The sequence below is a fragment of the Dendropsophus ebraccatus genome, chromosome 9 (assembly GCF_027789765.1).
Source record: "Dendropsophus ebraccatus isolate aDenEbr1 chromosome 9, aDenEbr1.pat, whole genome shotgun sequence".
Lineage (NCBI taxonomy): Eukaryota > Metazoa > Chordata > Amphibia > Anura > Hylidae > Dendropsophus > Dendropsophus ebraccatus.
In genome coordinates this window covers 120942383-120970277 of record NC_091462.1, presented here as the reverse complement: position 1 = coordinate 120970277, position 27895 = coordinate 120942383, and the positions used below count along the sequence as shown (strand labels likewise).

Below are 27895 nucleotides of genomic sequence, written 5' to 3'. Positions count from 1 at the left end.
CAGGCCCCCCCATCTCCAGGGTTACAGAGGGATTCCCCCCCCCCCCCCCATATCTCGGTGTTCCCCATCTCTGCGGTGAGTTCTCCTTCCATGTGGCCCCCAGCTGTCTTTGTCCTTTGGCCCCGGAGCCCCTCAGATTCGGTGGGCTTTGGTAGTTCTGCGCTCCGGTGCTGACGGTCATGTGTGATTGGTGACTGGATCCCCCGACCAGAGACGCAACACGACGACTCCAGCAATTCCATCGCTACCTGTGAATCGGAGAACAGGCTGTAGTGCAGAGATATGCGCCAACCCGGAGGGTAAAGTCCCTGACATGGAGGCCCCGCCCCATATACCCCGGAGCCGCCCCGGGCCCCGCCTCCCACACAGACGCTCAAAGGCTCAAAGAGATCGCCAGAGGGGCCCATCACCCGCAAACTCCCTATCCTCAAGTCCAGAGCCAGCAGTCTGGCCACGCCCACAGCGCAAGAGGAAAAGGCGGAAGAGGGGCGACGAAAGTGTCATCCTGCGGGAAGAAGATCTCATAGATGGCTTCTGTATCAGCAGCTATGGTAGCCTGGAGGCCATGCAGGTGAGGGGGGTTATGGGGGCTACGAGGCCGGTGGTAGCCTGGAGGCCATGCAGGTGAGGGGGGTTATGGGGGCTACGAGGCCGGTGGTAGCCTGGAGGCCATGCAGGTGAGGGGGGTTATGGGGGCTACGAGGCCGGTGGTAGCCTGGAGGCCATGCAGGTGAGGGGGGTTATGGGGGCTACGAGGCCGGTGGTAGCCTGGAGGCCAGGGAGAGGAGGGTTATGGGGTCTATGAGTTCGGTGGTAGATGGGAGGTCAGGGAGAGGAGGGTTATGAGGTCTATGAGGCCGGTGGTAGAGGTGAGGTCAGGGAGAGGAGGGTTATGGGGTCTATGAGGCCGGTGGTAGAGGTGAGGTCAGGGAGAGGAGGGTTATGGGGGCTACGAGGCCGGTGGTAGAGGTGAGGTCAGGGAGAGGAGGGTTATGGGGTCTATGAGGCCGGTGGTAGAGGTGAGGTCAGGGAGAGGAGGGTTATGGGGTCTATGAGGCCGGTGGTAGAGGTGAGGTCAGGGAGAGGAGGGTTATGGGGGCTACGAGGCCGGTGGTAGAGGTGAGGTCAGGGAGAGGAGGGTTATGGGGTCTATGAGGCCGGTGGTAGATGGGAGGTCAGGGAGAGGAGGGTTATGGGGTCTATGAGGCCGGTGGTAGAGGTGAGGTCAGGGAGAGGAGGGTTATGGGGTCTATGAGGCCGGTGGTAGATGGGAGGTCAGGGAGAGGAGGGTTATGGGGTCTATGAGGCCGGTGGTAGATGTGAGGTCAGGGAGAGGAGGGTTATGGGGTCTATGAGGCCGGTGGTAGATGGGAGGTCAGGGAGAGGAGGGTTATGGGGTCTATGAGGCCGGTGGTAGAGGTGAGGTCAGGGAGAGGAGGGTTATGGGGTCTATGAGGCCGATGGTAGATGTGAGGTCAGGGAGAGGAGGGTTATGGGGTCTATGAGGCCGGTGGTAGATGGGAGGTCAGGGAGAGGAGGGTTATGGGGTCTATGAGGCCGGTGGTAGAGGTGAGGTCAGGGAGAGGAGGGTTATGGGGTCGGTGGTAGATGGGAGGTTAGGGAGAGGAGGGTTATGGTATCTATGAGGCCGGTGGTAGATGGGAGGTCAGGGAGAGGAGGGTTATGGGGTCGGTGGTAGATGGGAGGTCAGGGAGAGGAGGGTTATGGGGTCTATGAGGCCGGTGGTAGATGGGAGGTCAGGGAGAGGAGGGTTATGGGGTCTATGAGGCCGGTGGTAGAGGTGAGGTCAGGGAGAGGAGGGTTATGGGGTCGGTGGTAGATGGGAGGTCAGGGAGAGGAGGGCTATGACTCTGCCGTCCTCGTGGTAAGGAATGGGTGGTTGATTCTGGCTCTGTGTTCCGGGGGGTAAGATAGGGGTGGTATGTTGATGGGTTTGGGGGGACATGAGGCCCGGATCACTCCGCTCGGCCTCCTCATTTGCACTGTGGTCTCGCCTGTAGAGAGATGTCTCCATGGAGTCTGTCCCATTAGAAGAACCCTACAGAAAACGTCCCTCAGGAAAGAGAAAGAGAAGTGACGGTGGCAGCTCGGAGGACCCCGGAGCCAGTGAGAATCAGCCTGATGAGCGGGCACACAAGAGCAAGGTATATCAATGTGTCCTGGGATGGGGGCAGATGCCCACGGCAGCCAATCCGGTGACTGCATTCATTTCTTGGGGGGATGCAGAATAATATAGTGATCCCAGGTGGCATCTCTGTAGAGAACCAGTAATACCAGTGTGTCCCGGGTGGCATCTCTGTAGAGAACCAGTAATACCAGTGTGTCCTGGGTGGCATCTCTGTAGAGAACCAGTAATACCAGTGTGTCCCGGGTGGCATCTCTGTAGAGAACCAGTAATACCAGTGTGTCCCGGGTGGCATCTCTGTAGAGAACCAGTAATACCAGTGTGTCCCGGGTGGCATCTCTGTAGAGAACCAGTAATACCAGTGTGTCCTGGGTGGCATCTCTGTAGAGAACCAGTAATACCAGTGTGTCCTGGGTGGCTCCTCCGTAGAGAACCAGTAATACCAGTGTGTCCCGGGTGGCATCTCTGTAGAGAACCAGTAATACCAGTGTGTCCAGGGTGGCATCTCCGTAGAGAACCAGTAATACCAGTGTGTCCCGGGTGGCATCTCCATAGAGAACCAGTAATACCAGTGTGTCCTGGGTGGCATCTCCGTAGAGAACCAGTAATACCAGTGTGTCCCGGGTGGCATCTCTGTAGAGAACCAGTAATACCAGTGTGTCCTGGGTGGCATCTCTGTAGAGAACCAGTAATACCAGTGTGTCCCGGGTGGCATCTCTGTAGAGAACCAGTAATACCAGTGTGTCCTGGGTGGCATCTCTGTAGAGAACCAGTAATACCAGTGTGTCCCGGGTGGCATCTCCGTAGAGAACCAGTAATACCAGTGTGTCCTGGGTGGCATCTCTGTAGAGAACCACTAATACCAGTGTGTCCTGGGTGGCATCTCTGTAGAGAACCAGTAATACCAGTCTGTCCTGGGTGGCATCTCCGTAGAGAACCAGTAATACCAGTGTGTCCTGGGTGGCATCTCCGTAGAGAACCAGTAATACCAGTGTGTCCTGGGTGGCATCTCCGTAGAGAACCAGTAATACCAGTGTGTCCTGGGTGGCATCTCTGTAGAGAACCAGTAATACCAGTGTGTCCCGGGTGGCATCTCTGTAGAGAACCAGTAATACCAGTCTGTCCTGGGTGGCATCTCTGTAGAGAACCAGTAATACCAGTGTGTCCTGGGTGGCATCTCTGTAGAGAACCAGTAATACCAGTGTGTCCCGGGTGGCATCTCTGTAGAGAACCAGTAATACCAGTGTGTCCCGGGTGGCATCTCTGTAGAGAACCAGTAATACCAGTGTGTCCCGGGTGGCATCTCTGTAGAGAACCAGTAATACCAGTGTGTCCCGGGTGGCATCTCTGTAGAGAACCAGTAATACCAGTGTGTCCTGGGTGGCATCTCTGTAGAGAACCAGTAATACCAGTGTGTCCTGGGTGGCATCTCTGTAGAGAACCAGTAATACCAGTGTGTCCTGGGTGGCTCCTCCGTAGAGAACCAGTAATACCAGTGTGTCCCGGGTGGCATCTCTGTAGAGAACCAGTAATACCAGTGTGTCCAGGGTGGCATCTCCGTAGAGAACCAGTAATACCAGTGTGTCCCGGGTGGCATCTCCGTAGAGAACCAGTAATACCAGTGTGTCCTGGGTGGCATCTCCGTAGAGAACCAGTAATACCAGTGTGTCCCGGGTGGCATCTCTGTAGAGAACCAGTAATACCAGTGTGTCCTGGGTGGCATCTCTGTAGAGAACCAGTAATACCAGTGTGTCCCGGGTGGCATCTCTGTAGAGAACCAGTAATACCAGTGTGTCCTGGGTGGCATCTCTGTAGAGAACCAGTAATACCAGTGTGTCCCGGGTGGCATCTCCGTAGAGAACCAGTAATACCAGTGTGTCCTGGGTGGCATCTCTGTAGAGAACCACTAATACCAGTGTGTCCTGGGTGGCATCTCTGTAGAGAACCAGTAATACCAGTCTGTCCTGGGTGGCATCTCCGTAGAGAACCAGTAATACCAGTCTGTCCTGGGTGGCATCTCCGTAGAGAACCAGTAATACCAGTGTGTCCTGGGTGGCATCTCTGTAGAGAACCAGTAATACCAGTGTGTCCCGGGTGGCATCTCTGTAGAGAACCAGTAATACCAGTGTGTCCCGGGTGGCATCTCCGTAGAGAACCAGTAATACCAGTGTGTCCTGGGTGGCATCTCTGTAGAGAACCAGTAATACCAGTCTGTCCTGGGTGGCATCTCCGTAGAGAACCAGTAATACCAGTGTGTCCTGGGTGGCATCTCTGTAGAGAACCAGTAATACCAGTGTGTCCTGGGTGCATCTCTGTAGAGAACCAGTAATACCAGTGTGTCCCGGGTGGCATCTCCGTAGAGAACCAGTAATACCAGTGTGTCCTGGGTGGCATCTCTGTAGAGAACCAGTAATACCAGTGTGTCCTGGGTGGCATCTCTGTAGAGAACCAGTAATACCAGTGTGTCCTGGGTGGCATCTCTGTAGAGAACCAGTAATACCAGTGTGTCCCGGGTGGCATCTCTGTAGAGAACCAGTAATACCAGTGTGTCCTGGGTGGCATCTCTGTAGAGAACCAGTAATACCAGTGTGTCCCGGGTGGCATCTCCGTAGAGAACCAGTAATACCAGTGTGTCCTGGGTGGCATCTCTGTAGAGAACCAGTAATACCAGTGTGTCCTGGGTGGCTCCTCCAGAGAGTACCAGTAATACCAGTGTGTCCCGGGTGGCATCTCTGTAGAGAACCAGTAATACCAGTGTGTCCTGGGTGGCATCTCTGTAGAGAACCAGTAATACCAGTGTGTCCTGGGTGGCTCCTCCGTAGAGAACCAGTAATACCAGTGTGTCCTGGGTGGCATCTCTGTAGAGAACCAGTAATACCAGTGTGTCCCGGGTGGCATCTCTGTAGAGAACCAGTAATACCAGTGTGTCCTGGGTGGCATCTCTGTAGAGAACCAGTAATACCAGTGTGTCCTGGGTGGCATCTCTGTAGAGAACCAGTAATACCAGTGTGTCCTGGGTGGCATCTCTGTAGAGAACCAGTAATACCAGTGTGTCCTGGGTGGCTCCTCCGTAGAGAACCAGTAATACCAGTGTGTCCCGGGTGGCATCTCCGTAGAGAACCAGTAATACCAGTGTGTCCCGGGTGGCATCTCTGTAGAGAACCAGTAATACCAGTGTGTCCCGGGTGGCATCTCTGTAGAGAACCAGTAATACCAGTGTGTCCTGGGTGGCATCTCCGTAGAGAACCAGTAATACCAGTGTGTCCCGGGTGGCATCTCCGTAGAGAACCAGTAATACCAGTGTGTCCCGGGTGGCATCTCCGTAGAGAACCAGTAATACCAGTGTGTCCTGGGTGGCATCTCCGTAGAGAACCAGTAATACCAGTGTGTCCTGGGTGGCTCCTCCGTAGAGAACCAGTAATACCAGTGTGTTCCGGGTGGCATCTCTGTAGAGAACCAGTAATACCAGTGTGTCCTGGGTGGCATCTCTGTAGAGAACCAGTAATACCAGTGTGTCCCGGGTGGCATCTCCGTAGAGAACCAGTAATACCAGTGTGTCCCGGGTGGCATCTCCGTAGAGAACCAGTAATACCAGTGTGTCCCGGGTGGCATCTCCGTAGAGAACCAGTAATACCAGTGTGTCCTGGGTGGCATCTCTGTAGAGAACCAGTAATACCAGTGTGTCCTGGGTGGCATCTCTGTAGAGAACCAGTAATACCAGTGTGTCCTGGGTGGCATCTCTGTAGAGAACCAGTAATACCAGTGTGTCTTGGGTGGCATCTCTGTAGAGAACCAGTAATACCAGTGTGTCCTGGGTGGCATCTCCGTAGAGAACCAGTAATACCAGTGTGTCCTGGGTGGCATCTCCGTAGAGAACCACTAATACCAGTGTGTCCTGGGTGGCATCTCTGTAGAGAACCACTAATACCAGTGTGTCCTGGGTGGCATCTCTGTAGAGAACCACTAATACCAGTCTGTCCTGGGTGGCATCTCTGTAGAGAACCACTAATACCAGTCTGTCCTGGGTGGCATCTCTGTAGAGAACCAGTAATACCAGTCTGTCCTGGGTGGCATCTCTGTAGAGAACCAGTAATACCAGTGTGTCCCGGGTGGCATCTCTGTAGAGAACCAGTAATACCAGTGTGTCCTGGGTGGCATCTCTGCAGAGAACCAGTAATACCAGTGTGTCCTGGGTGGCATCTCCGTAGAGAACCAGTAATACCAGTAACTCCTGGGTGGCATCTCTGTAGAGAACCAGTAATACCAGTGTGTCCTGGGTGGCATCTCTGTAGAGAACCAGTAATACCAGTGTGTCCTGGGTGGCATCTCTGTAGAGAACCAGTAATACCAGTGTGTCCTGGGTGGCATCTCTGTAGAGAACCAGTGTGTCCTGGGTGGCATCTCCGTAGAGAACCAGTAATACCAGTGTGTCCTGGGTGGCATCTCTGTAGAGAACCAGTAATACCAGTGTGTCCTGGGTGGCATCTCCGTAGAGAACCAGTAATACCAGTGTGTCCTGGGTGGCATCTCCGTAGAGAACCAGTAATACCAGTCTGTCCTGGGTGGCATCTCCGTAGAGAACCAGTAATACCAGTGTGTCCCGGGTGGCATCTCTGTAGAGAACCAGTAATACCAGTGTGTCCCGGGTGGCATCTCTGTAGAGAACCAGTAATACCAGTGTGTCCTGGGTGGCATCTCTGTAGAGAACCAGTAATACCAGTGTGTCTTGGGTGGCATCTCTGTAGAGAACCAGTAATACCAGTGTGTCCTGGGTGGCATCTCCGTAGAGAACCAGTAATACCAGTGTGTCCTGGGTGGCATCTCTGTAGAGAACCAGTAATACCAGTGTGTCCTGGGTGGCATCTCCGTAGAGAACCAGTAATACCAGTGTGTCCTGGGTGGCATCTCCGTAGAGAACCAGTAATACCAGTGTGTCCCGGGTGGCATCTCTGTAGAGAACCAGTAATACCAGTGTGTCCTGGGTGGCATCTCTGTAGAGAACCAGTAATACCAGTGTGTCCTGGGTGGCATCTCCGTAGAGAACCAGTAATACCAGTGTGTCCTGGGTGGCATCTCCGTAGAGAACCAGTAATACCAGTGTGTCCTGGGTGGCATCTCTGTAGAGAACCAGTAATACCAGTGTGTCCTGGGTGGCATCTCCGTAGAGAACCAGTAATACCAGTGTGTCCTGGGTGGCATCTCCGTAGAGAACCAGTAATACCAGTGTGTCCTGGGTGGCATCTCTGTAGAGAACCAGTAATACCAGTGTGTCCTGGGTGGCATCTCTGTAGAGAACCAGTAATACCAGTGTGTCCTGGGTGGCATCTCTGTAGAGAACCAGTAATACCAGTGTGTCCCGGGTGGCATCTCTGTAGAGAACCAGTAATACCAGTGTGTCCTGGGTGGCATCTCTGTAGAGAACCAGTAATACCAGTGTGTCCTGGGTGGCATCTCCGTAGAGAACCAGTAATACCAGTGTGTCCTGGGTGGCATCTCTGTAGAGAACCAGTAATACCAGTCTGTCCTGGGTGGCATCTCTGTAGAGAACCAGTAATACCAGTGTGTCCCGGGTGGCATCTCTGTAGAGAACCAGTAATACCAGTGTGTCCTGGGTGGCATCTCTGTAGAGAACCAGTAATACCAGTGTGTCCTGGGTGGCATCTCCGTAGAGAACCAGTAATACCAGTGTGTCCTGGGTGGCATCTCTGTAGAGAACCAGTAATACCAGTGTGTCCTGGGTGGCATCTCCGTAGAGAACCAGTAATACCAGTGTGTCCTGGGTGGCATCTCTGTAGAGAACCAGTAATACCAGTGTGTCCTGGGTGGCATCTCCGTAGAGAACCAGTAATACCAGTGTGTCCTGGGTGGCATCTCCGTAGAGAACCAGTAATACCAGTGTGTCCTGGGTGGCATCTCTGTAGAGAACCAGTAATACCAGTGTGTCCTGGGTGGCATCTCTGTAGAGAACCAGTAATACCAGTGTGTCCTGGGTGGCATCTCTGTAGAGAACCAGTAATACCAGTGTGTCCCGGGTGGCATCTCTGTAGAGAACCAGTAATACCAGTGTGTCCTGGGTGGCATCTCTGTAGAGAACCAGTAATACCAGTGTGTCCTGGGTGGCATCTCTGTAGAGAACCAGTAATACCAGTGTGTCCTGGGTGGCATCTCTGTAGAGAACCAGTAATACCAGTGTGTCCTGGGTGGCATCTCTGTAGAGAACCAGTAATACCAGTCTGTCCTGGGTGGCATCTCCGTAGAGAACCAGTAATACCAGTGTGTCCTGGGTGGCATCTCTGTAGAGAACCAGTAATACCAGTGTGTCCCGGGTGGCATCTCTGTAGAGAACCAGTAATACCAGTGTGTCCTGGGTGGCATCTCTGTAGAGAACCAGTAATACCAGTGTGTCCTGGGTGGCATCTCTGTAGAGAACCTCTAATAAAACTGCAAAGTGGGAAAGAGGAAAACTGTAATGAATGTCCCTCATGCCTGTCGGGCCCCTGGGGGTGCCGGGCTCTTGTCATGCCTGTCGGGCCCCTGGGGGTGCCGGGCTCTTGTCATGCCTGTCGGGCCCCTGGGGGTGCCGGGCTCTTGTCATGCCTGTCGGGCCCCTGGGGGTGCCGGGCTCTTGTCATGCCTGTCGGGCCCCTGGGGGTGCCGGGCTCTTGTCATGCCTGTCGGGCCCCTGGGGGTGCCGGGCTCTTGTCATGCCTGTCGGGCCCCTGGGGGTGCCGGGCTCTTGTCATGCCTGTCGGGCCCCTGGGGGTGCCGGGCTCTTGTCATGCCTGTCGGGCCCCTGGGGGTGCCGGGCTCTTGTCATGCCTGTCGGGCCCCTGGGGGTGCCGGGCTCTTGTCATGCCTGTCGGGCCCCTGGGGGTGCCGGGCTCTTGTCATGCCTGTCGGGCCCCTGGGGGTGCCGGGCTCTTGTCATGCCTGTCGGGCCCCTGGGGGTGCCGGGCTCTTGTCATGCCTGTCGGGCCCCTGGGGGTGCCGGGCTCTTGTCATGCCTGTCGGGCCCCTGGGGGTGCCGGGCTCTTGTCATGCCTGTCGGGCCCCTGGGGGTGCCGGGCTCTTGTCATGCCTGTCGGGCCCCTGGGGGTGCCGGGCTCTTGTCATGCCTGTCGGGCCCCTGGGGGTGCCGGGCTCTTGTCATGCCTGTCGGGCCCCTGGGGGTGCCGGGCTCTTGTCATGCCTGTCGGGCCCCTGGGGGTGCCGGGCTCTTGTCATGCCTGTCGGGCCCCTGGGGGTGCCGGGCTCTTGTCATGCCTGTCGGGCCCCTGGGGGTGCCGGGCTCTTGTCATGCCTGTCGGGCCCCTGGGGGTGCCGGGCTCTTGTCATGCCTGTCGGGCCCCTGGGGGTGCCGGGCTCTTGTCATGCCTGTCGGGCCCCTGGGGGTGCCGGGCTCTTGTCATGCCTGTCGGGCCCCCTGGGGGTGCCGGGCTCTTGTCATGCCTGTCGGGCCCCTGGGGGTGCCGGGCTCTTGTCATGCCTGTCGGGCCCCTGGGGGTGCCGGGCTCTTGTCATGCCTGTCGGGCCCCTGGGGGTGCCGGGCTCTTGTCATGCCTGTCGGGCCCCTGGGGGTGCCGGGCTCTTGTCATGCCTGTCGGGCCCCTGGGGGTGCCGGGCTCTTGTCATGCCTGTCGGGCCCCTGGGGGTGCCGGGCTCTTGTCATGCCTGTCGGGCCCCTGGGGGTGCCGGGCTCTTGTCATGCCTGTCGGGCCCCTGGGGGTGCCGGGCTCTTGTCATGCCTGTCGGGCCCCTGGGGGTGCCGGGCTCTTGTCATGCCTGTCGGGCCCCTGGGGGTGCCGGGCTCTTGTCATGCCTGTCGGGCCCCTGGGGGTGCCGGGCTCTTGTCATGCCTGTCGGGCCCCTGGGGGTGCCGGGCTCTTGTCATGCCTGTCGGGCCCCTGGGGGTGCCGGGCTCTTGTCATGCCTGTCGGGCCCCTGGGGGTGCCGGGCTCTTGTCATGCCTGTCGGGCCCCTGGGGGTGCCGGGCTCTTGTTTGCGGTGGAAGTTAACCTCTTCCTCTCTTGCAGAAGCGGCACTGTTTCGCGGTTGGCTCCATCACCTCGTGTACACGGCCTTCTGGTCCGGAGCGTGAGACCCATCAGGTGAGTGGAGCGCCCCCTGGCGGTCTCCTTGTGTCTCTGCACTCTCTCTTCTTGATGATCACTGAGTGTTGTCTCTTTCAGGATTGTCTGCGCTGCTGTCTGGACGCGGGATACATTGTAAGTATGTGGGGGGCGATCGACTCTGGTGTCTGGGGGGGGATCTCTCTCCTGGGTGGGGGGCTCTCCTTTAGGGTGTCTGGGGGGGGATCTCCTTTAGGGTGTCTGGGGGGGGATCTCTCTCCTGGGTGGGGGGCTCTCCTTTAGGGTGTCTGGGGGGGGGGATCTCTCTCCTGGGTGGGGGGCTCTCCTTTAGGGTGTCTGGGGGGGGGATCTCTCTCCTGGGTGGGGGGTTCTCCTTTAGGGTGTCTGGGGGGGATCTCTCTCCTGGGTGGGGGGGTTCTCCTTTAGGGTGTCTGGGGGGATCTCTCTCCTGGGTGGGGGGCTCTCCTTTAGGGTGTCTGGGGGGGGGATCTCCTTTAGGGTGTCTGGGGGGGGGGGGATCTCTCTCCTGGGTGGGGGTCTCTCTTTTAGGGTGTCTGGGGGGGGATCTCTCTCCTGGGTGGGGGGCTCTCCTTTAGGGTGTCTGGGGGGGGGATCTCCTCCTTGAGGTCACTGTATGATATTGGTCAAATTTAGACTCTTCATTCTTCTCTCTTTTTTTCAGTGCGATGCTGAGAGCAGCTCCGAGGAGCAGGTAGGGCTGTAGCCTTGTCTCTTATCTGGGCCCCTGGTTAGGTGTAGGGCTGTAGCCTTGTCTCTTATCTGGGCCCCTGGTTAGGTGTAGGGCTGTAGCCTTGTCTCTTCTCTGGACCCCTGGTTAGGTGTAGGGCTGTGTAGTGTCCATCATCCTGTCAGCTATGTCATGCCCCTGGTGCCCCGCGGGTTGTGTGGTGTCTCTCTTGATCTCACCTGTGGTCATGTGGGTTGCTGAGCTGCCCTCCTGTGTTATGCCGCCCTCCTGCACTGGTATCCCCCTCACTACAGTGTGGTCTTCTCCTCCGCAGGTGCCCGGTGATGATCTGGCCGTCTCGTTCACCATCTCTACAGGTACAGGTGAGACCTCACTGGTTACTCTTGTGGCTTCTCAAGACTCTCTCCAAAAAGCAACATTAGCAGTAGAGAAGCTCACATGGCCCTTACGGTTTGAACCCCTTAGTTCTCACACACAGGACCTGTCACATATCTGTCTGTGCTTCCAGACTGCTGACCCTGTTATATAGAGGTCAGGAGACACATGATACCTGTCATATATCTGTCTGTGCTTCCAGACTGCTGACCCTGTTATATAGAGGTCAGGAGACACATGGGACCCGTCATATATCTGTCTGTGCTTCCAGACTTCTGACACTGTTATATAGAGGTCAGGAGACACATGATACCTGTCATATATCTGTCTGTGCTTCCAGACTGCTGACACTGTTATATAGAGGTCAGGAGACACATGGGACCCGTCATATATCTGTCTGTGCTTCCAGACTGCTGACCCTGTTATATAGAGGTCAGGAGACACATGGGACCTGTCATATATCTGTCTGTGCTTCCAGACTGCTGACACTGTTATATAGAGGTCAGGAGACACATGGGACCTGTCATATATCTGTCTGTGCTTCCAGACTGCTGACCCTGTTATATAGAGGTCAGGAGACACATGGGACCTGTCATATATCTGTCTGTGCTTCCAGACTGCTGACCCTGTTATATAGAGGTCAGGAGACACATGGAACCCCTCATATATCTGTCTGTGCTTCCAGACTGCTGACCCTGTTATATAGAGGTCAGGAGACACATGATACCTGTCATATATCTGTCTGTGCTTCCAGACTGCTGACCCTGTTATGTAGAGGTCAGGAGATACATGATACCTGTCATATATCTGTCTGTGCTTCCAGACTGCTGACCCTGTTATATAGAGGTCAGGAGACACATGGGACCTGTCATATATCTGTCTGTGCTTCCAGACTGCTGACCCTGTTATATAGAGGTCAGGAGACACATGGGACCTGTCATATATCTGTCTGTGCTTCCAGACTGCTGACCCTGTTATATAGAGGTCAGGAGACACATGATACCTGTCATATATCTGTCTGTGCTTCCAGACTGCTGACCCTGTTATATAGAGGTCAGGAGACACATGGGACCTGTCATATATCTGTCTGTTCTTCCAGACTGCTGACCCTGTTATATAGAGGTCAGGAGACACATGGGACCTGTCATATATCTGTCTGTGCTTCCAGACTGCTGATACTGTTATATAGAGGTCAGGAGACACATGATACCTGTCATATATCTGTACCAGTAAAAGAAAGCATTTTCTTTGTTCTGGAAGCACAAAGTGTCACTGTTCCCAAGTCCATTATCTGCTAATGGTTGTACCGCCTACTTGTGTCCCCCCCCCATCTCTGACCTTGCTTGACAGTCATACTGCAATGGGCAGCAGGGTGTGGCAGGCGCCGTATCTCCCCACATACAGAATGAAGCGTTTATGGCTGACGGGCACACCATTAATCAGGGCTGTGGGGTCGGTAAGCTGCAGCTCCAACTCTGACTCCTGAATTTTATCAGGTCCGACTCGGCCTCCTGCTCCTTGATAAATGGCCGGTCATATACCAGGGGAGATATCTATCACACCGGCTCAGCAGCTTCTCCCTAATGTCCTACATGGTCCTGGGGCGACTTTGAGGGAATATATACTGTATATACAGCAGCTTCTCCTGTGGGTGCAGCCAGTCTCCAGCCTCCATGTCCTGAACTACTCACAACTAGACTAGATGGAGCAGGGGGGCTTTTCCTGCTGACATCTTCTATGCTTCTAACTAATATTCATCACAGAAACACTGCCCGATCCCTGTAATAGAGAGGGATCACACATAGTGATATAGAGAGGTCACACATAGTGATATAGAGAGGGGTCACACATAGTGATATAGAGAGGGTCACACATAGTGATATAGAGAGGGTCACACATAGTGATATAGAGAGGGGTCACACATAGTGATATAGAGGGGGATCACACATAGTGATATAGAGAGAGGTCACACATAGTGATATAGAGAGGGTCACACATAGTGATATAGAGAGGGGTCATACATAGTGATATAGAGAGGGATCACACATAGTGATATATAGAGGGGTCACACATAGTGATATATAGAGAGGTCACACATAGTGATATAGAGAGGTCACACATAGTGATATATAGAGGGATCACACATAGTGATATATAGAGAGGTCACACATAGTGATATATAGAGGGGTCACACATAGTGATATATAGAGGGGTCACACATAGTGATATAGAGAGGTCACACATAGTGATATAGAGGGGTCACACATAGTGATATAGAGAGGTCACACATAGTGATATAGAGGGGTCACACAGTGATATAGAGAGGTCACACATAGTGATATAGAGAGGTCACACATAGTGATATATAGAGGGGTCACACATAGTGATATAGAGAGGTCACACATAGTGATATAGAGAGGTCACACATAGTGATATAGAGAGGGGTCACATATAGTGATATAGAGAGAGGTCACACATAGTGATATAGAGAGGGGTCACATATAGTGATATAGAGAGAGGTCACACATAGTGATATAGAGAGGGGTCACATATAGTGATATAGAGAGGGGTCACACATAGTGATATAGAGAGGGGTCATACATAGTGATATAGAGAGGGGTCACACATAGTGATATAGAGGGGTCACACATAGTGATATAGAGGGGTCACACATAGTGATATAGAGGGGTCACACATAGTGATATAGAGGGGTCACACATAGTGATATAGAGAGAGGTCACACATAGTGATATAGAGAGAGGTCACACATAGTGATATAGAGAGGTCACACATAGTGATATAGAGGGGTCACACATAGTGATATAGAGAGGGGTCACACATAGTGATATAGAGAGGTCACACATAGTGATATAGAGAGGTCACACATAGTGATATAGAGAGGTCACACATAGTGATATAGAGAGAGGTCACACATAGTGATATAGAGAGGGGTCACACATAGTGATATAGAGGTCACACATAGTGATATAGAGGTCACACATAGTGATATAGAGAGAGGGGTCACACATAGTGATATAGAGGGGTCACACATAGTGATATAGAGGGGTCACACATAGTGATATAGAGAGGGGTCACACATAGTGATATAGAGAGGGGTCACACATAGTGATATAGAGAGGGGTCACACATAGTGATATAGAGAGGGGTCACACATAGTGATATAGAGAGGGGTCACACATAGTGATATAGAGAGGGGTCACACATAGTGATATAGAGGGGTCACACATAGTGATATAGAGGGGTCACACATAGTGATATAGAGAGGGGTCACACATAGTGATATAGAGAGGGGTCACACATAGTGATATAGAGAGGTCACACATAGTGATATAGAGAGGGGTCACACATAGTGATATAGAGAGGGGTCACACATAGTGATATAGAGAGAGGTCACACATAGTGATATAGAGGGGTCACACATAGTGATATAGAGGGGTCACACATAGTGATATAGAGAGGTCACACATAGTGATATAGAGAGGGGTCACACATAGTGATATAGAGAGGGGTCACACATAGTGATATAGAGAGGTCACACATAGTGATATAGAGGGGTCACACATAGTGATATAGAGAGGTCACACATAGTGATATAGAGAGGGGTCACACATAGTGATATAGAGAGAGGTCACACATAGTGATATAGAGGGGTCACACATAGTGATATAGAGAGGTCACACATAGTGATATAGAGAGGGGTCACACATAGTGATATAGAGAGGGGTCACACATAGTGATATAGAGAGGGGTCACACATAGTGATATAGAGAGGTCACACATAGTGATATAGAGAGGGGTCACACATAGTGATATAGAGAGGGGTCACACATAGTGATATAGAGAGGGGTCACACATAGTGATATAGAGGGGTCACACAGTGATATAGAGGGGTCACACATAGGGATATAGAGAGGGGTCACACAGTGATATAGAGAGGGGTCACACATAGTGATATAGAGAGAGGTCACACATAGTGATATAGAGAGAGGTCACACATAGTGATATAGAGGGGTCACACATAGGGATATAGAGAGGGGTCACACATAGTGATATAGAGAGGGGTCACACATAGTGATATAGAGAGAGGGGTCACACATAGTGATATAGAGGGGGTCACACATAGTGATATAGAGAGGTCACACATAGTGATATAGAGAGGTCACACATAGTGATATAGAGAGAGGTCACACATAGTGATATAGAGAGAGGGGTCACACATAGTGATATAGAGAGAGGGGTCACACATAGTGATATAGAGGGGGTCACACATAGTGATATAGAGAGGTCACACATAGTGATATAGAGGGGGTCACACATAGTGATATAGAGAGGTCACACATAGTGATATAGAGAGGTCACACATAGTGATATAGAGGGGGTCACACATAGTGATATAGAGAGGTCACACATAGTGATATAGAGAGAGGGGTCACACATAGTGATATAGAGGGGTCACACATAGTGATATAGAGAGGTCACACATAGTGATATAGAGAGGTCACACATAGTGATATAGAGAGGTCACACATAGTGATATAGAGAGGGGTCACACATAGTGATATAGAGGGGTCACACATAGTGATATAGAGAGAGGTCACACATAGTGATATAGAGGGGGTCACACATAGTGATATAGAGAGGGGTCACACATAGTGATATAGAGAGGTCACACATAGTGATATAGAGAGGGGTCACACATAGTGATATAGAGGGAGGTCACACATAGTGATATAGAGGGGGTCACACATAGTGATATAGAGAGGTCACACATAGTGATATAGAGAGGTCACACATAGTGATATAGAGAGGGGTCACACATAGTGATATAGAGGGGTCACACATAGTGATATAGAGAGGTCACACATAGTGATATAGAGAGGGGTCACACATAGTGATATAGAGAGGGGTCACACATAGTGATATAGAGAGAGGTCACACATAGTGATATAGAGGGGGTCACACATAGTGATATAGAGAGGGGTCACACATAGTGATATAGAGAGGGGTCACACATAGTGATATAGAGAGGTCACACATAGTGATATAGAGAGAGGTCACACATAGTGATATATAGTAGAAGGTCACTGTGGGGCACGCAAGAACACACACAGCTGCAGCCATAGAAGACTGAAGAAAAACCCGGCCCTGAGGACAGAGGTTACAGCTACACTCCTTATGTCTCCTCCTCCTCCTCTATATTACACAGGATATCTCCATATTACACTGCTGCTCATATACAGTCATCCAGGAAGAGACCAGCACAGATCTCCCCCCACACAATGGACTCTTCCAGCTCAGAAACAAACTGCCAAATAGTGACCGACAACCTCTCCCCGACCACCCAGTGTCCTATTACTGATATATTCCCCGACCACCCTTATGTAATAGGGCCAGTGTCTTATTAGAATGTTGCTCATAATATATATTCATGAGCAAAACTTGTAAAAAAAAAACTTTTAAAGCTGGATTCTGAGTCCGACTCCACAGCCCTGCCATTTATGTGTTCTCACCATTGTGTCTTGTCTCCTGCAGCCTCACCTCCCCTCTCCGGGGGTCGGATAAAGCTGTTGGTCCTCTCCCATATCTCTCACCATTGTGTCTTGTCTCCTGCAGCCTCACCTCCCCTCTCCGGGGGTCGGATAAAGCTGACGGTCTTCTCCCATATCTCTGGTTTGGGGAGGAGTTGTGAGAAGAGCCAGGAGCCTGAGATGGAGTATATTCCAGCCACACAGCCTCTATCGGTGGCCTCATCACAGGAGCCCGCCATTGCCTCCCCCAAAGTGGAGCCTGTGCCTGTGCAGCCGCCGCCGCCACCTCCCAGTGTGGAGCCTGGTGTCAGCAGGTAAGGACGGCCAGGGCTGTCGGGGGGCTTCTTCCTTCTGTATGTGTGAGCCATGGTCTTATATGATGTTGTATTCTTAGTTCCAGCCGGAGTTCTGCCCCCAAGCCTCTGCCTGCAGCACCACCTGCTCCAGCCTTGTCTCAGCGGCCGACACCGCCATCTATATCCCTGCCTGTCCACACGGCGCCCTCCGCCCTCCCCTCTGTTCTGCGTCCTCCTTCCCATCATCACATGAATCTGTTTGCCACTCAAGCCCTTCCTCCACCACCCCCGCTTCTGCAGGTCCCAGGTCATCCACCCTCGGCCGTGTTGTCTGGTGAGTATAACGTCCCTAGTGAAGGTGTAGTGGGGTCACTGGGGGGCGCCGTTGTGTTGGGTGTAATCCACTTGTTTTCTGTTCCAGAACATAATATTATCGGACAAGAGATGGGATCTCGTTTCCTGGCGGCTCCGGGGAGCGCGGCTGAGATTGGTGCAGCAGTCAGACCCATGTACCAGTTCCACCAGCACAACCATCAGCATACTCACCAGCACACACACCAGCACTTCACCCCCTACCCCCACAATGTGAGTCGCCAGCCTCCATCCTGTGCTCCTGTGTAACCTCCTCACGTCCTGCTTCTCCGTCTCGTCCTACGTGTTACCTGTGCGCCGTGGCCGCCGTCCCCCATAACATCCTCTATTTCACTTTCTTTACAGTTTGAAAAATATCCGGGTAAAATAGAAAACCTGTACAGACAGAATCCGAGCTCTGTAAGCATCTCTACTTATACCGCTGCTCCTCTCCATATCTAGTGTGACCCCTGACCCTTCTCTGCTGCTTGTGACCTCTGACCTCTTCTTGTGACACCTGACCCCCCTTTGTGCCGCTTGTGATATTTGACCCTTTTCTGTGCCGCTCGTGAGCTATCACTCTTCTCTGTGCCGCCTGTGACCCCTGACCCTTCTCTGCTGCTTGTGACCTCGGACCCCTCCCTGTGATCTGACCCTTCTGTGCCGCTTGTGACCCCTGACCCTTCTCTGCTGCTTTTGACCTCTCACCCCTCCCTGTGATCTGACCCTTCTTTGTGCCGCTTGTGATATCTAACCCTTTTCTGTGCCGCTTGTGAGCTATGACCCTTCTCTGCTGCTTGTGACCTCTGACCCCTCCCTGTGATCTTATCCTTCTCTGCTGCCTGTGATCTCTGACCCTTCTATGTGGCACTTGTGACCTCTGACCCCTTCCCCTCTTATGGCGTTTCTTCCCTGCAGCTCACAGCTTATTTTTGTTCTCCAGTTTTTCCCTCCCTTTTCTCCAGTTATTACTGCACTACCCCCGGTTCTACCTCCTAGCGTCTCCTTTGGATCTCTACAGGGGGCTTTTCAACCCAAGGTGAGCTTAATGTTTTATTAATGTTTTGGGAGGGGGGGGGGTCGTTCTTTTATTTTTGGAGATATGTGGGGGGAAGGGGCTTGGTTTTTTTGGCAATTGGGGGGGGGGGCTTGGCTTTGCTTTATGGGGCACTTACTGTTTTGTAGGTGTGGGAAGAGGGTCTTCTTTGGGTGATAAATAGGGGGGCTTTCTGTGTTGGTGGGGAAACCTCCTGTGTTGGTAGGGTGGTGGTGGGTGGAACCTTCTGGGTGGGTGGGGGAACCTTCTGTGTGGGTAGGGTGTTGGTGGGGGAACCTTCTGTGTGGGGGAACCTTCTGGGTGGGTGGGTGGGAGCTGGGGGGAACCTTCAGTGTGGGTGGGTGTTTGGGGGAACCTTCCGTGTGGGTGGGGGGGTGGGGTGGGGGAACCTTCTGGGTGGGTGGGTGGGTGTTTGGGGGAACCTTCAGTGTGGGTGGGTGGGTGTTTGGGGGAACCTTCCGTGTGGGTGGGTGGGTGAGGTGGTGGAACCTTCAGTGTGGGTGGGTGTTTGGGGGAACCTTCAGTGTGGGTGGGTGGGTGTTTGGGGGAACCTTCAGTGTGGGTGGGTGGGTGTTTGGGGGAACCTTCAGTGTGGGTGGGTGGGTGTTTGGGGGAACCTTCTGTGTGGGTGGGTGGGTGTTTGGGGGAACCTTCTGTGTGGGTGGGTGGGTGTTTGGGGGAACCTTCTGTGTGGGTGGGGGGGGGGGGACCTTCTGTGTGGGTGGGGGGGGGGGGACCTTCTGTGTGGGTGGGGTGTACAGTTCCTCTCTGGAGTTCTTATGTTTCTGCCTTTTTGTTACAGAGCACAAGTTCTGAGCTGGCCTCACGATGCTCTGTGCCTCCACCGATGCCCCACAAGGCTCCTCGGGTAAGTGATCAGAATTGCTGAGAGAATAAGGGATTTGCAGATCTGAAGGCAGGAGGGTGGTGTTGGTGTAGGAAAAATCATTAAATGGGCGGATGCCGAGCGTAGGGCGGAGGGGCGGAGGCCGAGCGTAGGGCGGAGGGGCGGAGGCCGAGCGTAGGGCGGAGGGGCGGAGGCCGAGCGTAGGGCGGAGGGGCGGAGGCCGAGCGTAGGGCGGAGGGGCGGAGGCCGAGCGTAGGGCGGAGGGGCGGAGGCCGAGCGTAGGGCGGAGGGGCGGAGGCCGAGCGTAGGGCGGAGGGGCGGAGGCCGAGCGTAGGGCGGAGGGGCGGAGGCCGAGCGTAGGGCGGAGGGGCGGAGGCCGAGCGTAGGGCGGAGGGGCGGAGGCCGAGCGTAGGGCGGAGGGGCGGAGGCCGAGCGTAGGGCGGAGGGGCGGAGGCCGAGCGTAGGGCGGAGGGGCGGAGGCCGAGCGTAGGGCGGAGGGGCGGAGGCCGAGCGTAGGGCGGAGGGGCGGAGGCCGAGCGTAGGGCGGAGGGGCGGAGGCCGAGCGTAGGGCGGAGGGGCGGAGGCCGAGCGTAGGGCGGAGGGGCGGAGGCCGAGCGTAGGGCGGAGGGGCGGAGGCCGAGCGGTAGGGCGGAGGGGCGGAGGCCGAGCGTAGGGCGGAGGGGCGGAGGCCGAGCGTAGGGCGGAGGGGCGGAGGCCGAGCGTAGGGCGGAGGGGCGGAGGCCGAGCGTAGGGCGGAGGGGCGGAGGCGCGGAGGCCGAGCGTAGGGCGGAGGGGCGGAGGCCGAGCGTAGGGCGGAGGGGCGGAGGCCGAGCGTAGGGCGGAGGGGCGGAGGCCGAGCGTAGGGCGGAGGCCGGGCGGAGGGGCGGAGGCCGGGCGGAGGGGCGGAGGCCGGGCGGAGGGGCGGAGGCCGGGCGGAGGCCGGGCGGAGGCCGGGCGGAGGGGCGGAGGCCGGGCGTAGGGCGGAGGGGCGGAGGCCGGGCGTAGGGCGGAGGCCGGGCGTAGGGCGGAGGGGCGGAGGCCGGGCGGAGGGGCGGAGGCCGGGCGTAGGGCGGAGGGGCGGAGGCCGGGCGGAGGCCGGGCGTAGGGAGGAGGGGCGGAGGCCGAGCGTAGGGCGGAGGGGCGGAGGCCGAGCGTAGGGCGGAGGGGCGGAGGCCGAGCGTAGGGCGGAGGGGCGGAGGCCGGGCGGAGGGGCGGAGGCCGGGCGTAGGGAGGAGGGGCGGAGGGGCGGAGGCCGAGCGTAGGGCGGAGGGGCGGAGGCCGAGCGTAGGGCGGAGGGGCGGAGGCCGAGCGGAGGGCGGAGGGGCGGAGGCCGAGCGTAGGGGCGGAGGCCGAGCGTAGGGGCGGAGGCCGAGCGTAGGGGCGGAGGCCGAGCGGAGGGGCGGAGGCCGAGCGTAGGGGCGGAGGCCGAGCGGAGGGCGGAGGGGCGGAGGCCGAGCGTGTGCCATTGGAGATGACCTTCCGGCACCTGCAGGCTATTGTCGAGGTACATACGAATGCTGTCGGCTCTTAGTCCGAGCGGAGGGGCGGAGGGCGGAGGGGCGGAGGCCGAGCGTAGGGCGGAGGCCGAGCGTAGGGCGGAGGGGCGGAGGCCGAGCGTAGGGGCGGAGGCCGAGCGTAGGGGCGGAGGCCGAGCGTAGGGGCGGAGGCCGAGCGTAGGGGCGGAGGCCGAGCGTAGGGGCGGAGGCCGAGCGTAGGGGCGGAGGCCGAGCGTAGGGGCGGAGGCCGAGCGTAGGGGCGGAGGCCGAGCGGAGGGGCGGAGGCCGGGCGGAGGGGCGGAGGCCGAGCGGAGGGCGGAGGGGCGGAGGCCGAGCGTAGGGCGGAGGGGCGGAGGCCGAGCGTAGGGCGGAGGGGCGGAGGGCGGAGGGGCGGAGGCCGAGCGTAGGGCGGAGGGGCGGAGGCCGAGCGTGTGCCATTGGAGATGACCTTCCGGCACCTGCAGGCTTATGTCGAGGTACATACGAATGCTGTCGGCTCTTAGTCCTTTTTTTGTTTTGTCTCCAGATAACGGAACAATTCAAGCCGAGGGTAAGTGTCTGTGTCCTCCGTGTATGTGGGAGGTTTCCATGGCCTGAAGCAAGTGGCAGCCAATAGATCAGTATATGCCGTGTCCCTCCCCACTATACATTGTATTTTTTTCAGCCACTTTATCTTTAATGCTGCAACCTCACGTTCCACATGGTGGCGTCACAGTCCCCGCTGATGTCTATTCTGTGACACGTCCATCCAGTGCTGCAGGGTGCGCGTGGTACCGTATGTGTGAATGAGTAGAAGCGGCATACCCTGAAGGGGAAATGAAGGTCTCTTTGGTTGTTGGGTTTTAATTCTCCTCGTGTGTTTCTGTGGCAGAGGTCCGGACGCTGGTGTGCCATGCACGTCCGTGTGGCGTATATGATCCTGCGACATCAGGAGAGAATGAAGGTATGGGCTCATTCTAGCTTGTGCTGCCTGAACTCTGTGTGACCGGGGCTGGTCATAAGCCCTTCTATATGGGAATAGCCTTGCAGGTTATGGTGGGGCTGGGTAACTTCTTGTAGACGGCTCCCTGTGTCTGATCGATCCCCGAGCTAGACAACCTAATGGACCCCAAGATGGGAGCACACATTATCGGAGTGTGACCTATACAGGCTAGAGCCAGAAAAGCGTGATGTCACCTTGTATCCGGGGCATCCCTGCTCTGCCCTTCTGTGTCAGCCACCCTATAGCCGTTATATCATTGCTGTAAATACTGTAGGTCCTTGCATTATAGTGGAGAAGCATGTCTGTGGCTGCCTGGACAAAGATGATGTGCAGCGCTGCCATATGTTGTTCGCCTCCATTCTTATCATGGGGGTCTTGGGTAATGTTTTGTACTTTTGATGTTACTCAGCTGTGGTTCCTGCCGCCCTGCTCAGGATTTTTCTTTGTCTCCATCACAGCTCGCCCATGGGAATCCTCACAAGCCTGAGTTCCGTAGTGACCTCCTGTGTCTGAATGCAGGCCTGAGTCCTCTGCCCACCACACATGAGCTGGCTCAGCCCGCTTCCCTCCTGACAGGTAAGTGGACCTGGCGGTTGTCTGCTGTTGAGCAGGGCAGTGTATTTGCTGTCCCGCCGGATCACGTTTCTCTCTCTCTTTAGGTGCTGTATCTCACGCCCCTGCACAGTTCCAGGTTGCTCCTTCAGCCGCCACATTTCTTTCCCAGGCTGGACCCTCTGGTGAGTGTGTGATAGGAGGGTGGCCGTACTGCCCCCACATGTAGGGTAATGCAGCTGCCATGCTGTAATACCTTGAGCAGCAGCATGGTCTCAGAAGATGCCCCTGACCATAGCTGAGACTACCCGGGGTGCTGGAGTCCACAGTAACAACCTCCAGACCTCATCCGTTACAGCCCCACCTTCCAGTGGTTGTTGCTATCCTCAGCAGTAAGGACGGCCTGTAGGGTGAAAACCTAGGCCGACAGGGAGCAAGTGTAATCATGGGAACCCCGTCCCAGGGATGACAGGGGCGCAGGAGCTGTGCCCGTGTCATCCCCGGCTTGGACCCGCCGCAACTGCTGAGATCCAGGCAGAGTCTTGGATCTCAGCAGTTAACCCTATAGGTGCTGCAATCTGTGCGATCACAGCACCTATAGTACTGCAGGAAGGGAGAATCCTCCCTCCTCCATCAGGGCTGTGCGGTGAGATCCCACAGCCCAATGGTTGCTATGACATCAGGAGGCTTCCCAGAAGCCTCCTGGTGTCACAGCTACGGTGGCTGATCAGGCTCAGCCTAGAGTCTGGTCAGCTTTGCCTATTGCAGGCCTAGTGTATTGCAGTGCTGATGAGCCCTGCTATGCTCTATGCCTGTAATCAGGCAATTTTACAGTAAAGTCCCCATGGTGGGACAAAAACATAAAGTGTAAAAAAAAAAACACACACAAAATACATTTATAATAAAATAAAATTTATATATAAGCCCCATAGCCCCCAATACAATAATAAATGTAAAAAAAAAAGTACATATTTAGTATGGCCGTGTGCGTAATGGCGCTGGCAATATAAATATCACATGAACCCCTTAGTGACCGCCACTACGTATTTTTACAGCGGTCACTAATGGGCTTTATTCTGATACGTACACCTTTTAGCTGTGTACATATCCAAATGCTCTGCCGCCCCCTTGCGGCGGGGGATCAGCTGTCAGTGTCACAGCTGATCTCGTCCTGAAACTTAACCCATTAAATGCCCAGCATGTAATGGGTTGCGGTGGCTGCCGCGGGTATACTCACGTGATCGGCGGTCCTGCGGCGCCATCCGGTCCCTTGATGGTCTCTATGGTAATACCAGGGGCCTAATGACTGCCCCCAGGATTACCATAGAGATGCCATCATGCTGATAGGCCTGGCTATGCAGATTGTCAGCATGATGCATAATACAATACACTGCACCACAGTAGTAGTACAATGTATTGTATCACAGATCACTTTACAGTATTACACTAGTGTACAGTAATGTGCGCTAGTGTAAAAGTAAAAAAAAGTGCACCAAAACACAACCCCCCCAATAATATAAATGCATTATATTCCCTATACACTATTAACTGTTACATAAAACAGATCTAAAACACATCTAAAACACAAAACCTATCGCCACGTCCGTAACAGCAATCTATAAAACGAAATCATTAAATATATCGCACGACACACGCTGTAATTTAAAAAAAAAAAAAAAAAAAAAAAATTGCTGTGTTTTATCAATCCGCTTTAGAAAATATGTCCTAAAAGAGATTAAAAAGTCCTATATATGTAAGACTTGGTATCAATAGAAACGACACATCTTCCCGCAAAAAATGAGCCCAAAACCAGCTCTGTCGCGCAAAAGATAAGAGCGCTATGGATCTTGCAATGTGGCGACAGTTTTTGTGGGTTTTTGTTAGGAAGATAGTCGCCATTACTGTGAACAGACTCTGATTGATTCCTAAACATGATCAAAGCCCCATTCTCTCCACCACCGGAGATGGTGCATGGGGCAATGATCAGGGACCACCGGAGATGGTGCATGGGGCAATGATCAGGGACCACCGGAGATGGTGCATGGGGCAATGATCAGGGACCACCGGAGATGGTGCATGGGGCAATGATCAGGGACCACCGGAGATGGTGCATGGGGCAATGATCAGGGACCACCGGAGATGGTGCATGGGGCAATGATCAGGGACCACCGGAGGTGGTGGAGAGCATGGGGCAATGATCAGGGACCACCGGAGGTGGTGGAGAGCATGGGGCAATGATCAGGGACCACCGGAGGTGGTGGAGAGCATGGGGCAATGATCAGGGACCACCGGAGATGGTGCATGGGGCAATGTTGGGACCAATGGTGTGGTCCTGGTACAAGCAATATATACTAGAATATACTACAAGCAGTATATACTATATGCCGCTGATGGCTTGCTCCAAATACTGCCGGCACTTTTTATCCTCTGTCACCATAAATAATTGGTAACAGGATAAAAAGTCAGATGCCCCGGATTACTTGTAACCATCTCAGATTACCCGTAACCACGCTGGGTTGCCCGTCACCACCACCACCACCACCACCCCAGATTACCTGTAATCTTATATTTTTTTTAAGCAACGTTGCTATTCTTATAACCATTACTAGCTGCGGTTTTGCTCCAGCAAAATGACACTCCTTCCCTTCTGAGCCCTGCTGTGTGCCCATACAGTGGTTTATACCCACATATGGGGTACCGTTCTACTCAGGAGAACCTGCGTTACAGATTTTGGGGTGTGTTTTCTCTCATTTTGCTTTTGAGAATGAGATTTAATGTAAACATATTTTTGGAAAAATTCTATTTTCCATTTTTTTTCCGGCCTAATTGTGAATACTTTCCTCCAGCCCCTGTAGGGTTAAAATGCTCATTATACCCCTAGATTAATTCTTTAAGGTGTCTAGTTTCCAAAATGGGGTCACTTATGGGGGTTTCCAGTATACAAACCTCCTAAATCCACTTAAAAAAAAGAACTGGTCCCTAAAAAAATTAGTTTTGGAAATTTCATGAAAATTTGATAATTTGCTGATACATTTCTAAGCCCCGTAACGCCTGAAAAATGTGAAATATGTTTCCCAAATTATGCCAGAATAAAGAGGACATATTGGTAATGTGACTTACTAACTAATTTATGTGATACGACTTTGTTTTTAGAAGCAGAGATTTTCGAAGTTTGTAAAGTGCAAATTTTTCAAAATTGTCATGATATTTTTAGGTTTTTCACAAAAAACACACAAGATAGTGACCAAATCTCAGAATGGCTAGCATACGTTACAGCATCACTGAGCTATAAGCGCATAAAGTGAGAAAAATGAGCCTGGTCCTTAAGGCCCAAATAGGCTTGGTCTTGAAGGGGTTGAGGACCTCACCCATCTCTCTTGGACAGCCCCATTAAAGAACAACCTGATGCCCAGGTTATAGCCTAGGATTGGCTGGTCTAGCCCGGACCCTTGACCTCTTGTTTCTTGCTTTCAGATCCTTTCTTAAGGGCACCTGGATTGTCTGCTCTCGCATCCTTGACAAATGGTGCTTTTGGTGGACTGGGAAACCCCTCTTACAGTGAGTCATTATATGTGTAGTTAGAGGCCTCCTTTTTGGTTGTTCATTGATCGTGTCTTATGTTGTGTTTTCAGCTTGGGTTATTGGGTGTGGGGCTTGTCACTTACTAGACACCTGTAAATGCATTTCTTCTGCTTTATCTTCTAGATTCCTCCCCCATGTTTAATCACAAGGAAGCCCCTATAGCCCACAGTTTCCCCAACCCCCATGATCATTGGAATCGGCTACACCGCACTCCACCCACCTTCCCTGCACCACCTCCTCAGATCTGTGGTAAAGTTGGGGACATGGATCTACATGGCACACACATAAAGGATGAGAAGGAGCGGTAAGCATGCTCAGAGCCATTACATTGTCACGTGTATGACCACACATATACTTTATAAGTATGCTTTCCCCACACAGGGATCTTCTGTATTCCCGCTTGGCACCACGGGTTTCACCTCTTACAACCACACAACGTCTGCCTGGAAGTGAGGAACGTAGCTCTTCTCGCACTCTTTCCCCTTATATTACCATCAGACCAGGCAGCAGCTCTGACATGAAGCCTCGCCTGACACCGGACCATCCTTCCAAAGTAAAGGTGAAGGAGGAGCCGGAGCTGCTGAGCTTTGAGGTGGGGCGCTCTACGTTGCCTGGTCTCCATCTGTCTCACCCATCACCGCCCTTTGAACGTCTGCGCGGGGCTTTTCTGGGAGAGCAGTACCCCAATGCACTGGAAGCCTGGAGAGATGTGTACCGTAGAGCGGATCCTCCACCTCTTCGCCTTCCCCCTGCACCTTCCCAACGCCTTTATGAGCAACGAGAAGAGCGGGCTCATATTCTGCGTGAAGACTTTGAACGGGCACGAATCTATGGCTTACCATCTCATGTTACCATGCAGCCTGCTGCTCCATCCATGTTGGGTGCACTGTACCCGCACCCAGCGACTGGACTTCTCTGTAAGACCCCTCCAATCAACCTCTTGAGTGCCCCCCCACCCCTTATCTCTACATCCCGGCCCGGATCCCCTCCTCGTAGGGACCTTTTCAAAGACAGAGACTGCAGATAGAGCTGCTGTGGTCTACTCTTGTACATATTTCTATCCTCCACCCTGAGGCCCTGGGCTTTTGTACATTTTTATGGTATAACGTGATAATTTTAAGCACTGTGTTCCCCGTGACGTTTCCTGTTTCAGGTTTCTCTGGATGAGAGATGTGCTGGGCAGAGGGCCAGGATAGATGGTCCTGTAACTAGAAGATCAATAAACCTTTTCCCAGTCAACAGCCTATGATCATAATCATCATCATCTTGGAGGAGAATGAAGAAGGTGGCAACAAACTGACCTTCTCCTCAAGTAATGGTGTCATCAGTACATGAACTTTTATCTCCTGCTCTGCCTGTTGTAAGGTTAATCCCAACTTTCTGCTATCTGAATCTTAATAAAACTTCCTTGTATAGGTTGTAATATTCCTGTGAGAATAGTTTTAATTTATATACCACAAATGTCAGTCCAAACGCAAGAAGCCACCGATCAGGAAGTAGCCAAAGCACACATTCTGGATGGAGACCAGCTGTGGTACATAGTCTTACACCATGAAAGTAAATGGCTGCAAGTGTTGGCACTGGAGATGAGCGAGCATGCTGGTCCGAGCTTGGTACTGGATGGAGTATTAGGGTACTGGATGGAGTATTAGGGTACTGGATGGAGTATTAGGGTACTGGATGGAGTATTAGGGTACTGGATGGAGTATTAGGGTACTCCATGGTACTTGTTACTCGGACGAGCATCTCGCGATACTCGAGGAAATCTCATCACCCGTTTCCTGTAAGTTTGGGCGCTATTTCTCAGCCAATAAACATGCAGGAGACTCTTTGGTACATCCTGGGATGACGTGGGACCCATAC

The 27895-nt window shown here is 53.6% G+C and overlaps 1 protein-coding gene across 3 annotated transcripts; it reads left to right on the top strand.

Annotated features, from left to right (window-relative positions):
- Positions 1-27457, top strand: FBRS (fibrosin). Of its 3 annotated transcripts, none has more exons than XM_069984767.1 (19): positions 1-571; positions 2022-2165; positions 10180-10254; positions 10336-10371; positions 10919-10948; positions 11259-11301; positions 16955-17183; positions 17264-17499; positions 17587-17750; positions 17883-17936; positions 18460-18555; positions 19376-19441; positions 21443-21466; positions 21788-21859; positions 22357-22474; positions 22558-22635; positions 25925-26008; positions 26156-26336; positions 26414-27457. In XM_069984767.1, the coding sequence occupies exons 1-19, from the start codon at positions 314-316 to the stop codon at positions 27057-27059; spliced, it is 2634 nt and encodes an 877-aa protein (XP_069840868.1). In that variant the 5' UTR covers positions 1-313; the 3' UTR covers positions 27060-27457. The 3 variants fall into 3 exon arrangements, with proteins under 3 accessions (XP_069840868.1, XP_069840867.1, XP_069840869.1); XM_069984766.1 differs by having other exon boundaries at positions 11259-11307; XM_069984768.1 differs by lacking the exon at positions 1-571 and adding an exon at positions 715-730 and having other exon boundaries at positions 11259-11307.
- The last annotated feature ends 438 nt before the right edge of the window (positions 27458-27895 follow it).

Bases quoted from the DNA above. Each gene is read 5' to 3' on its own strand.
- FBRS (XM_069984766.1), top strand. From the start codon at position 314: ATGGAGGCCCCGCCCCATATACCCCGGAGCCGCCCCGGGCCCCGCCTC. The intron at 22,475-22,557 runs GTAAGTGGACCT...CTCTCTCTTTAG, and splicing joins GCCCGCTTCCCTCCTGACAG to GTGCTGTATCTCACGCCCCT. The intron at 26,337-26,413 runs GTAAGCATGCTC...TTCCCCACACAG, and splicing joins ATAAAGGATGAGAAGGAGCG to GGATCTTCTGTATTCCCGCT.